General features: G+C 30.6%; 3 protein-coding genes across 3 annotated transcripts; 1 reads left to right on the forward strand and 2 right to left on the reverse strand.

Moving 5' to 3' along the window:
• Positions 1–496: 496 nt before the first annotated feature.
• LOC123294130 (protein PFC0760c) lies at positions 497–3770 on the reverse strand. The gene is made up of 3 exons (XM_044875260.1): positions 3458–3770; positions 3010–3383; positions 497–956 (listed from the first exon to the last, which is right to left on the reverse strand). The coding sequence occupies exons 1-3, from the start codon at positions 3656–3658 to the stop codon at positions 497–499; spliced, it is 1035 nt and encodes a 344-aa protein (XP_044731195.1). The 5' UTR covers positions 3659–3770.
• A 1522-nt stretch (positions 3771–5292) lies between these two features.
• On the forward strand, positions 5293–6192 carry LOC123305675 (rRNA-processing protein UTP23 homolog). Its single transcript, XM_044887455.1, has 2 exons — positions 5293–5456; positions 5520–6192. The coding sequence occupies exons 1-2, from the start codon at positions 5337–5339 to the stop codon at positions 6159–6161; spliced, it is 762 nt and encodes a 253-aa protein (XP_044743390.1). The 5' UTR covers positions 5293–5336; the 3' UTR covers positions 6162–6192.
• Positions 6193–7961: 1769 nt separating this feature from the next.
• On the reverse strand, positions 7962–13667 carry LOC123300918 (LIM domain-containing protein jub). Its single transcript, XM_044883601.1, has 8 exons — positions 13325–13667; positions 13131–13250; positions 12310–12712; positions 12056–12250; positions 11827–11996; positions 10019–10081; positions 9759–9956; positions 7962–8781 (listed from the first exon to the last, which is right to left on the reverse strand). Exons 1-8 carry the CDS (start codon positions 13559–13561, stop codon positions 8584–8586), a joined length of 1584 nt encoding a protein of 527 aa, XP_044739536.1. The 5' UTR covers positions 13562–13667; the 3' UTR covers positions 7962–8583.
• Between the last annotated feature and the right edge of the window lie 120 nt (positions 13668–13787).

Consider the following 13787-nt stretch of genomic DNA (forward strand, 5'->3'; position numbering starts at 1 on the left):
CAACAAATTTTTGAAGCTCTTCTTAAGTGCAATTACGAACAAAATGAGCCATGTTAGATAAAAATTGGTTAATTATCAAAAAACTTAGATAGTCGATCCTGAATTTACATTCCTTAACTGTGCTATTTAAATCATCTGCCAGACTATTTAAGCCGCCACCAAATTATGCCAGGCGATGAAAACTCGTATGATTGAATATTGAGCTTTAAAATGGTGTAAGTTTCAAAGTGCCTCAAGAACATTTTTTGCAGACAAAATTAAAAATTTCAAAGCTCACTAACGTCCCTCCAATTTACCAGCCAGGTTGTCGATTTCACCATCCACACATTCGCAAGTTATCAACTTTAATATTTTCAATGTGCCTCAAGTATGTACTCAAAAAAGCCACTCTCCGGCTAATAGTCCTGGTACATAGCGATTGTGAGTAGGAAATAAAAAATAACAGCAAAAGTAAAAAATAAACGAATTATTTATTATACAATCAACATAAAACATATTATTCATCATTATCATCATCTTCATCATTATAATACTGATCACGATCACTACCATAAATATCATCGTCATCATCAGTGTTATCAGATACATCAAAGTCATTTTCTTTTTCTCTAGCTTTAAACTGTGCATAACGTTTACCATACTTTAATGCAGTATCACTATCATAATATTCATCATCATCAGTTGATGATAATTCACAAGTATCTTGATTACGATCATTACTAATTTTAAATTTACTTTTCATTATATTATTTAAAAATTCAACGTCATCATCATTATCATTTTGATCAACACCATTATCAATCATGTTATCAAATTCTTCATCATCCGGATAATCATTACGCCAATTATTTTCATCGTTTGAATCACTGTCATCAGACATTAATAATTCATCATCATCATCTTCATTGTTACGATATTTATCATCATTGAATATTATATCATCCAATGGCTCAATACTGAAATCAAACATTTACTTATCATATCACATGTCAATATGGCTGACCACAATCAGGTTTGTATATACATCTTTATCAGAGATGGTTTTTCCGCAAGGAAAAATAGGCACGTGAATACAGACGCAAGGTTACAAAGGGGCACGCACGTGCACATTTTTAAACAAAGAAAAAAAAATCAACAATTATGTCAAAAATTTACGCTCAAATGCCGCTGAATTCGCTTGTTGGTTCTTTTATCTCCTTCACATTTTTAAAATTTACACATTTTTTATATCTTCAACTCAAAAATGAGAAACTTATTATAAAAGAAACAAAGATACTTGTAAAAGTTTGAAAGAGTCAATTCCAGAAATTCACGATGCTATGATTGCTATCAAGAGCAGTCCTGAACAAAAACATTTTGTTGTATGTGATGTGAAGCTAAAGGCCTAAGATTGAAATTAAAACGAATAGAATCTACTTTTCGTGATCGTATTTTGGGGTTTAATTTTGGTCATATGAACAAAAAGTTACGGTACGTTGATATTGACATTTGTAAAGTTATTCAAATGTATGGCATTCTAATTCATATAATTTTTACAGAAACGGAAAATTTTAATAAATATGAACAGCAAATCTTGGAACTCTCAACAGTCAAAGATTATGAAAAAGACACAAAGAAGGTTCAGGAGAAAAAGCTCACAGCAGATGAATATTAATTCTTCATTTTCTGGTCGGGAAATATTCAGAGTGGCACTAATTATAGACAGACTTGTGATTGAACTTCAAAAGAAACTAGTAGTCGCATAAAGGAATACATAAAATAGAAATACATATATATTTAGGCTGGCCGTCGATATATCAGTCGGAAAATTGCCTTTTTTTCCTACAGATTATTTCCCCCCTCTGAAAGGTCTCTGATTTTAAATAATAAACAAAAACATTTTTTTTTAAATCATCAATATCGAAGCTACTATTGAGGGCTTCCGAATAAAAACAGGCATTGATGCATACAGTAATTTTTACAGAAAATTTTCTATTTTAAACAATTTGAACAATGAACAAGTTCAAAGTAGAGCAAGCAACAGTAGTACAAATATGTAAACTAAACATAAACGACAAAGAGCCGTCGGTAGATTTTCGACGTTTAAAAAAGTCTTTATTGATAGAGTTTTATTACGGGGGGCGCTAATTTTTTAATCCGCCTCTGATCTTGATGCTCAAAGAGCAGGAATGAATAGTGTTGCCGAAATAACATAATGTTTGTTGAATACTAATTTTGAAAACATTTGTTCCCTCTCTTTGGTAATAATTAATGCATCATAACGCGCGGAAAACATTGATACTTTTAATTTTAAAAATTCGTAGACTAAAGCCACACTGAAGTTTAACGTCAAAAAATAACATTTTTTTATCATGGACTTTCATCCCTTAATATTGACTTTTATACAAATCAAAAAAAGAAGATATTCTCTGGTTATCCCAATAGGGTATTATCGTTAGTCAAAAATAAATCATGAAATTTGAAAAAAGTTAAAATTTATGTAAAAATATACTTAAATATTCTGATTTCGAGTCATAAAAGCACCTTTTCCTTTTAAAATATTCAAATTAAAAATCGTAATTTTTAAACTGTATACCACGTGACCTAAAACGCGGGTAAGGCATAGGCCATCAGTTAGTTCAGTGTAGACAGTTGGGTATAATATATACATAGATAAGTATTTATATTTATATTATAATCAGATGTCTATGAATATATCTGTCAAAATTATTTGTGTTATTTCGTATACTGATACCCATATTACGTCATCAAATTGGATGCCCGCGTTTTTGACAGTTTAAAAAAGGTTTAAAATTTAATTTAAGTTTTTGGCAAGAAAGCGTGTGTATTTTTCCGAAAGAAATTTTTGGTGGCTTTTGATTAGCAAAATCAACATTTTGAAGTACTTTTTCAAAAATAGTGGAACACCCTATTAAAAATAGGGAGAAGGAAAGCATAGAATACCTACCATCCTAGGTGCTAGTGACTCGATTATGGCATCCCACTAATTGTTTATTATTATTTACTTACCTATGTAATAAATCAAATGAAAAATTATTATGGTTAAATTGCTTATTATTTGTGGAATAATAAATATCATAAACAAATTCATTATTATTCTGTTCTTTTTCTGGTTTTGATGTTGCTAATTCAGATTCGACGTCTACAATCACCGTTGATAATGGTGAGACACTTTCTTCAAGTTTTTTTATAAACTCATCATCATTATCATCGAAATTATTTAATGCACGATGACAATTTATTATTTTTAAACGATTCTGTTTTGATAAATCTTTTTGTTCAGTTTTAATTTTATCAATGATCTTATTTAATTTTTCTTCTTCATTTTCTTGCTGTTTTATGTTGATTTTTCTATTCTCTTTCAAATATTTCAGTGGATTTACCTATGAGTAAAAGCAAAATAAAACTTTAAGCTGGGTTCAGTTAAATATCGCAAAGTAAAAAAAGAGGTACTCACTGCCTTATCTAATGTACCAACAAACTTAAATAATGTAGAATCAGTTTTAGAAGAATTAGTATCATCGTCTGCATTGGTGCTTGTATCTTGTACAATATTTTCATCGTATTTAAAACGTTTACAATTTAGTATTAAGGTATCTAAAGGATTCTCTTCAATACGTCGTTTTATTCGTATTATAGCTGTTGTTGATGTAGCCATTTTATATATCAATATTAATTAATAAATTACAATAAAAACTATTAAAATCGCAGTACTTTTCTAGAAATGTCTTATAAAAAACAAACGCATCTACACATAACCCATAAACACATAAACGTCAAACATAAAAATATTTCACGTTAGGTTTTATTCTAGGATATAGAGCGTCAAAAAATCCATGAACTCTAACTTTCTGCCGTGTGGTATGAGCTTCTGAGTCGATGTATCATTTACGAGATAGAGCGGGGTGTAGAAAACTGGGAAAAAGTAGACTTTAACTGCCTGGAAGCAGCGGTAAGTCAAATAAAACGTGACAAGTAAAACTTTATGGCGGTTTCGGAGGTGGTGGAGCTGAAGTAAACCGGAAAAAAGTGGATCCTAACCGGATAAACTCAAGTGCAATTTTCTTGTTACACACTTTATACCGTTCTACAATAGTTTTCTCCGACTCTTGATTTCAAATTAGAGTCACACTGTACAGACTGTAGTGTCTGCCACTATTTTTTCATAAAAGTAAATGTTGTAAAAAGAAAATCGCCCTTTAGTTTATCCCGTTAGGATTCAATTTTTTTCCAGTTGGTTTACTTCAAACCCCAACTCCTCTGAAACCGCCATAAAATTTTGTCTGCCACTATTTTTCGCGGTTGATAAAAAATGGATGGTTTGATTTACCGGTGCTTCCAGACGTTTAAGCTGATATGCCATGATTGCGCTGAATTATGCTGGAAAAAATTGAACTATGTGCAGCGTCAAACTGTAAAGGTCCGCCCACGAACCCATGTATCAAGGAAGTGAAAAGAGGGTAGCAGGTAGCACTCCCACTAAAAATCAAAAGTAAAGACATATCTTGTATCCTAGTCAAAAAGCGCTGTTTGATAAAGATAAAATATATTACATTTTTTTTCTTACGTTAAATGTTTTTTGACAACTGTCCGAAACAAAAGCAAATCGATGAAAAGCCTTATTGTTTCTATTGTGGTTCTAGAGAAAGACAGCCAGATCCGAAGTACAAAGTACGCAACAACCTTTACAGGTCCACAGTCATATTATATAGATAGAGCGGGATATAGCAAACTGAGGAAAAAACCCATGAACCCATATATTTAGTACGTGAATATCCTATGCCGAGCTATAAGCGCCCTTAGCAGAATTTTCGGCAACTAACTGGGCAGGGTCTAGTCCACAGTCATATATATATATACTGCCTGGCGGTGGTTCCGCGCGGGGTACAAAGGAGTATCCTCAAGAGTTTAGGACTTCCCAGCCAGTGCAATTTCATATATATATATATATATATATGACTGTGGACTAGACCCTGTCCAGTTAGGTGCCGTAAATTCAGCTAAGGGCGCTTGTAGCTCGGCATAGGATATTCACGTACTAAATATATGGGTTCGTGGGTTTTTTCCTCAGTTTGCTATATTCCGCTCTATTTCGATAATGGCCGTTCTGCCATATATATATTTCTTATGAGAGAAAATGCTCCCCATCGACTTAGAAGCTCTTATTTACCACGTGGCAGAAAGTTAGGGTTCATGGATTTTTTGACGCGCCATATCCTAGAATATTAAAATATTTGTGTGCACTGGTTAGCTTTTTGACACCTTGTATTATTTATTAATATAACCAACATAACCCTACATTTTCATGATTTTGATCATTTGAATAGTAATCGAAAATGAAAATATCAAGACAGAAAAAAATTAATAAGATTTTAAATTTTTACATAAACAATTTTGGTTTTCATAGTCCATTTCAAATACTTATTGATGGAACATATTGTTACGCAGCTTTAAAGGTAAAATAATAACGTGCGATTACAATAAATGTGTATGTAAATGAATGAAATTTCCTGTTTTAGAATCAACATAATATACAAGAAGTATTACCAAAATATTTTCTATCAGAATTAAAATTATTAACAACACCATGTGTTGTTATTGAAACTGAAAATTTAGGGCCCAAAGTAACTGGTGCTGCAATTATATTAAAAAAATTTGCAGTACATAAATGTATACATGGTGCAAATTATGTACCTGGTTCTAAGTGTATTAAATCAATGATAAAAGAACTTAACAAAAACCGTTATGTAATTGCAACTCAAGATCGTGAGCTTCAAGATTATATACGTAATCAAGCGATTGGCGTCCCATTACTATATTTACATAAAAAAACACCTGTGTTAGAAAACCCGTCAAACGCAACCGTGGAACATACAAAATTACATAAAACGCAACGATTTCAATTGAATCCAAATGAGGTAAATTTATTAACTCAATTGAAAGTAAAGAGTGGTATTCAACAAGATGAAAATAGTGCAAGTTTTCGTAAAAAGAGAAAGAAAGGTGGTCCAAATCCATTATCATGCAAAAAGAAAAAGAAAGTGACAGATTGCAAGAAAATTATTAAGAATAATAGTGAAAATAAAATTAAGAAAAATAGAAAACGTAAGCGTGTTCGAATTCCAGATCATGTTAAACAAGAATTGTTGCAATCGAAATAAGTTATTATTATAAATATATCTTTTTAAATGATTTATTAGTCTTTAATTCTTTGTATGTCTAATAAAATTATGATCTTGGTCAGGTCCAATAGAGAATGATTCAAATTTTATATTTTATTTCTTTTTATTAAAATAACTCTATTCTAATAAGAAGATGTATTTAAAAAAATCAAATAATTTTTAAGTAAAAGAAAAATTATATTATTCATAATAGAATAAGCTACCTGAAAAAGTAGGCAGTTTACAAAATAAGTCGTTCGGGCAAACAACAAATAGGGTAAACTCAGCAGGAAAGGGTCGATGTCGATAAAGGGGTTACAAATGTTGAGTAAAAAAATTTCAACAGCTGAATGTTTGCCGGTGAAGAGGGTTGGCGGTTTAAATGGGTGGTAAATGGTTTTTTTGCGATTTGCAACGTAAATACTCGTCCTAACAAAAAAAGTTAAATATAATAGTTCTAGGCAGTAAAGAAATCTAGAATTTTTATTCTTATCATTTTTGAACATAACCTCAAAAGTTTCGAGTAAAACGCAAAAAACCATTTTTTTATTTAAATTTTTATTTCGCGAAATAATGCAATCGTTATGTAATTTGGTACAATTGAATCTATTTGAATTCCTAATAGCCTGGTATTTTTTTGTTTTTACATTTATATTCACATTTTAGGGTGGATTAGAAAAATTTTCACAGAAAGCCATTTTCCCAGTCATATAGATACTATGAATCATATAGCTTTGAACGCCAGTAGCTCGAAAACTATTCATTAATAAGTTTTGTGACTGACTGATTTAAAGAACATTTTGGGGGCGGTTTGAAAAAGTTTCACAGAAAGCCATTTTTCTAGTCATACTAAAACAATAGTATGTATATTCGTGGCTTTGAACGCCCGTAGCTGGAGAACTACTCGTTAAAAATTTGTGTGCTAACATTTTAGGGTGGGTTAGAAAAGGTTTCACAGAAAGCCATTTTCCTATCTAATATTACGGGGTCCTTTATCATCGAAGCGAGTGTGTAACGGCCAGTTAATTAATAAAAATAAATATAACATATTTTTAAATAAAACTTTATTTAAAAAAAATTAAATCACAAAATAAAATAATAATTACATCTATCCTCGTTTGTATCAAAATGTACAGTTTAAAATAAAAAAGCTATTTACGATATTTGTTTTTGGGTAAAAGCAATAATCAAGAAATATGGAATGTTATAAGATTATTCAATTTTTATTTAAAATAAATAGTTCATCAAGTATGCCAGAAATTGAGAATAATTATATTAATTTGTTCACATATAAGTAATTAGACTCTATGAGAAATTTAAGAACGTTCCCAAAAAAATGAGCGTATGCAATTATTTGAGACTTATGTTTAAAATTTTGGGGGTGGATTCTGTTAGAACATGAGAAAAATAGACGAAAATTACGAGTACAATTTTTTTAAATATTGATGCCTAAAGATTAAAAGAAAATCACTTTTGTAGAAGAAATAACACACAAATGCCATTCATTTCATCACTTTAAATGTATTTTATGGAAAACGAGTGCCACTGTTATAATTTTCTTTATAGGAAAATATAATCATGCTTTCTCTTAACTAATGAATAATTAGATTTCCAAATTAATCTTAAGAAAATTAGCCTTCAATATAGAATTTATATGTTAAAAACGCAAACTTTAACGCTCAAATCTATAAATTTAACACCGTAAGGGGTATTAAAAATTTACCTGCTTATAAAGGGCATTAATGAGAAAGCATATACACGATTTAAAGATGATCCTAAAAAAAGATTTTTTTAGGAACGTCTTTTAGAGATCCGTCTACAATTTTTAGTAAATCCAAGCAAATGATGGAAAATTCTGTATAAAGGCAGAAAAATAGACATATATGATATACTGGCAAGATTATATTTATTAAAATAGCCTTGGAGTTATCAGGCGTATCACAGATTAGAATTCTACCAGAAAATATTTCTAAAAATGTAGGAAAACAGAAATAAACGCTTTATAGATATTTTTTTTTTAATGATTTCGTGTCGCTCAAAAGTCTACTACTTACAACTTACTATGTAAGCTTTCTTTCATTGCCTTCACTAAATTTGAGTAAAATTTACAACCTTCAGAAATATTCCCACCAGGAGTGACAAGGAAGTATTTATGAGCAAAACTAAAATAGGAAAAAATTCCGTTAACCTAACAGAGATCATGGCATACCTCGACAGAAATAGTGAACAGCAAAAAATAAAATCTAAAATATATACAATCGAATATTCTAGATGATCTAATTATTATAGGAAAACTATTTAAATGATGATGTTACGAGCAAGGAAGATTCCCTATGGTTACGAGATATTTATATTTCTATTAATGAAAGACTTAATAAGTACTTGAGACACAAAAATATTTTCAACATAAAATAAATAATATTCAATGATATCTATAGGTGGCAGCTGCTGGTGGCATAGGCGGAGGTGCTCCTAAACATTGTATATGACATGCACGGCACATTAAACGATCACCTAATGGATAACATCGTTTATCTGGTTCATCTGTTAATTGCATTCCACAACCCTCACACATGTAACAATCCACATGAAAATCTTTATCCATTGATACGACTCGAACCTTAAAAAAACATTTATAAAAAAATACAGCGCTATAACGGATAATTGATATTTAAACTAAACTTAATCCAAAATATATACACGCGTGGTAGGGGTAAGATGCTACACTTTGTTTCACGTTTGCTATTAGTCTTATTATTTATTTTTGTATTATGAAAACGTCTTGAGCATATTGAGAGCTTCCCCAAAATATGATCCCGTAAGTAATATTCATGTGGGTGATCGACATTTTTGGTATGCATTTAACTAGGTCAGAAATTTGGGAGATCGTTCGTATTGAAATATTTGCCAACTATTCGCCAAGTAGAATTTTTCTGATATGGGGAGTAAGAGATATCCTTTTTGGAAGATAGAGTGAACCCCTCACTCAAATTGGCAGACACTAAATCTTTGCCATTTTTGGAAAAGTTAACAACTTTACAAAATTTCAGCTTTGTTAAAATTAACCGAAACGAAATGGCATCTCTGCATGTATCAAGTTCAATTTTTTTAATTTTAAGAAAAAGCACGTTTCATCCTTGTTAAAGGCCCCAAGTCCAGAAAAATTCTACTTGGTAGATGGTTGACAACATTCCAATATCAAAGACCTTCTAAATTTCTGGCCTTGTTAAAATTCATACCAAAAATGTTTATCACCCACAGGACTATAATGTACTTATTGAAATTTTATTTATTATTGAGATGGAAAGTTTGTAATGAAACACTCTACTTGGCAAGTTTATAGCGAACAGTCGGTATACATATATCTAGTAATTCAAAAAGAAGGTTAAAATTATATTTCCGTGCCAAAAAAAAACATACCAAGCTACATATTATTAAATTAATAATTATTTTAATATTACTGATTATGTTTAGTTACAGTTAACTAATTATATAAAAGTCCTACACATAATCGAAATCGACTTTTTGGTTTGTGGACTCTCTGTACATTTATTTTTGGTACGAATTATACGTCTGAAATTAAACAGAATTGCTTACCGTTTCTTCGGTGCCTTCAACGGGTGTAATTCCTTTACCACAAGCTGCACATTTCGGTGCAAACATACGATGATAGTCATTGACACAATATATTTTATTGTCGACATCGACAGTAAATGGAACACCATCCAAACATTCATTACAAATACAACAACGAAAACATCCTGGATGATATGATTTTCCCATTGCTTGTAATATCTGCAATCAAATAAACATGAGTTGGTAAAAATCTTATTTTGTAAAAATTAAAATGTATTTACCATTTCCATAATAAGATGTCCACAAATAGCACATTTTTCTGCTGTTTGTTGAAAACCCGAATACTAAAATAAAAACACATCAAACTTTGTAAAGCCCAAATAAAATATTAAAGAATTAAAAATAGAGAAGAAGTTTTTTAAATCATTTTCCTTAGTACATCAATGAGTGTGTGTGTGTGTGTGTGTGTGTGTGTGTGTGTGTGTGTGTGTGTGTGTGTGTGTGTGTGTGTGTGTGTGTGTGAGAGAGAGAGAGTACATATTTATTAAGCAACGTGCATACATAAAATAATAGTAATAATATCTTTGAGCAATGTGTATAAGAAAGATACTATTAGATGCTTGTATTGCTACTTAGGGGCCATTAATTAATTACGTAAGCATTTGGGGGAAGGGGGTTAAAAAAAACCATACATGTACTTATGTGGGGGAAGAGAGTGTTAAACCCATTCTTACGTAAGATTTTATGAATTGAAATTTAATATTAGAAATAATGTATGTACATCGTGACTTAGTGTAACTGATCATTTTCTAACAACGTTTTATTATTCGGCAAAATGAGACTGAATTTTACGTAAGAGGGAGAGGGAAGAGAAATCTTATGTATGCTTACGTGGGGAGAGGGGGGTCAAAAATCGTCAAAATTATGCTTACATAATTAATAAATAACCCCTTATTTCAATGCTACTGTTCGCAAGCATGCAAGGAGACACCTTAATAGTATCTTTCTTGTACAAATTGCTTAATGTAAATGTAGTACTCTCTCACACTCATTAATGCACTAAGGGGAATGATTAAAAAAAAACCTGTTCTAACTTAAGTACAAACAAAACTAATAACAAAACATTAAATAACAAATATCTCTGCAAATATTAAACTAATTGCAAATATCTCTCAAAATATTACACTTATTGTTAGAGAAAAGTGATTTAAGCTGATTAATTGTAGATAAATGTTTTTTCCGAATATTGTTTATTATAAAAAATTGCATTATACTAATATTTACTAAAAAATTCCAAATTTAGTCTTATGATCCTCTTGTAACTCCCAGATTTTGCTTAAAATGGAAAGTATAACTATATGTTACAACACTCCTTAATCCAAAACATATGTACGAAAAGATTTCACGCCGTAATTAATCAAAATGGCTTAAAAAGTAAATTTCCGTAGCCAAGAGCAGTTGAAGAAGAAGATATGAAATAATACAGAAGAGTAAGAGTAAGTCATTTAAAACTTGCTAAACATTTTTTAATTAATTCTACATGTAATAGGCTTTTGTCCTAAATTTGAAAAATTGGTTTATTCCAAGAAAGTATTATTTAAAAAAAAAAAAAAACTATATATCTTATGTTATGCATTTAAAAAAACCAATTTAAATTTACTTCTAAAACAGTGTAGAATGTCATGGCGTCTTAAATGACATCAAACCGTCACATACATTTTTGTAAATGCAAGTTACATGTTTTTGTATTTGTAAGCTTACATAGACTTTCATATGGCGTGACGTAGTACTTTCAAAGTACATCTGAGGTGTTTGCTGTCACGTGACAGAATGCATAATTTTAAAGAATTTATTTAAAAAAAATAATAATCATCCTTATATTTTATAATAAAAGTATAGTATAAAACTATTGAAATCAGTAATAAATTGAGATATGTTTTTAGTTTTGTTTCGTAGAAAAAAAAAGGAGTGGTTTTTAAACCAGTTCTTTCAAAATTCCACGATTAACGCTTTTCCATCACAAATTAATATATATGATGAGTTTCTTTTCTATTATTTTGTTTTGAATCTAGAAATAAAAAACAATTACCAAATAATCCTCTTCACAATAAACACGTCCATGAACATTATAAAATGCTTTGCCACGTAAAGCTCGACCACACGAACAACATATAAAACAATTTGTATGATATAAATTACCCATTGCTTGACATGCTTGCCCTGCACCAGTGACCTTTTCACCACAAGTATGACATACACCTAAATTAAACATTTTAAGTTAAAAAGATATTTAAATTTCAAGTTTAAATCTTAAATACCAAAATATTCGCCTTCTTCTTCTTGTTTTTCCATTTCTTCCTCTAATTGCCGTGTAAGTTCTTCAATTTTACGTTCAGCTTCGGTTGGTCCACGTGGTCTCGGTGGTGTAACATTATATGGTAATAAATTTGTTTTACTTATTGTTGAATTCGTAGGACTACTTATGTTACGTGCATACTGAGGCGATGCTGCACCTTAGAAAGGGTTGTAAATTAGTGCTTTGAAGTTAAGTAAATAATAAGCAGTTACATACGGTTTTGTAGTTGAGTTGGCGATGGAGGTGAATGTTCTTTTGCTGATACAATTGGTGGTGGAATTGCTGGAGGTGATCCTGCGATTCCCGTACGGGTTCCTTGAGAGTAACTGGTGGTTGTTTGAAATGATGGTGATACACTAGTCGATAAGAGACCTCCATTACCCGTCATACACACATAATCGGAATTAATTTCAGGGTCATTAGTTGAATGCTGTGTTAAAGATTCCACGATATTACTAGGTGTTGAAATATGTTGAAGTGAGCCATATGATGATGATGACGATGACGGAGTTATACGTGATATTGATTGATTGTCCCGATGTTTTAATTCTTGTAAATTTTCATATACGGGTGGAGATTCAAGCATCTCTTTATTTGTATGTTTGACACCTGGAGGAACCTACAAAAATTACTATAAATTAATTTTCAGAATCGTTGGTAAATTGCAGAGTCCGAATGTAGTATGTTTTTAAGTCTGTTTAGCTGAAGAAGAAAATTATTTATAATTGATGTTTAATCAACTGACCGATAAATGAATGAAAAATCATTTCGTTTTTCTATAGAATTTTCAATTATTGTAAATATTTTAAGAATTGGAAAATATAAACTTTTTTGTAAAACAAGATTTTTGCTTTTCAAAAAGCTACCTCAAAAGTTGATTTCTTGAATAAATAATTCTAATACAGGATTTTTTTATTGATAAAACCCAAGACAATTGGATTACTAGATACTAGATCATTACTTAGAGCCAATATTTTATCTATGCTTAAATCTAAGTGTACAATAAATAACCCCGTGTAAAATGTTTTATAACTTACTTGTGGCTGTGCTTTTTTAAATGTATTTGGAAGCTCATGATAGTATGGAAGTTGTGGTGAATATCTGGCTACATTTTCGTACACAGGTGAATTTGTATTTCCACCAGATACTATATCATTCTGAAATTATAAAATTGAATATATAATCTGAGATATGGGTGGTGTCTGTGACTAGAAATTATGCACTAACTTACCGGGTGTTTTGGTGTAGCAAATTTTGATGCGACAATAATATTATTTCTAGAAAATTGATTATATTCTAAACCAGTTGGTGGTTTTCTGGTGACTTCTGGTGGTATACCCGGTCCCATACAAGTATAATATGATTCATCTGTACTATTTATTGTTAAATTTTTTAAACTATCATGTAAATAATCAACATTATTCGTTGAATTTGAAAATTTTCCACCTTTTCCAAGTGGTTGAGACATTTTTAAGAAATATTTTTTCTATTTGTTTATTTATGATATTATATTGTATACATTTTATTGAAAATTATTATTCAAATCCTTCAAATAGACGTACTATATAATATTGAAGATTACAGCTGGGCTCAGTATGTATTCACTTGTCTGATACTCTGATTTCTCTCTCATCTGCACATACAGTACAGCATATGAACAATGTGCGCAGATATTGAAAACGTGCCCGCTCTAC

This window comes from Chrysoperla carnea, chromosome 1, assembly GCF_905475395.1.
Source record: "Chrysoperla carnea chromosome 1, inChrCarn1.1, whole genome shotgun sequence".
Lineage (NCBI taxonomy): Eukaryota > Metazoa > Arthropoda > Insecta > Neuroptera > Chrysopidae > Chrysoperla > Chrysoperla carnea.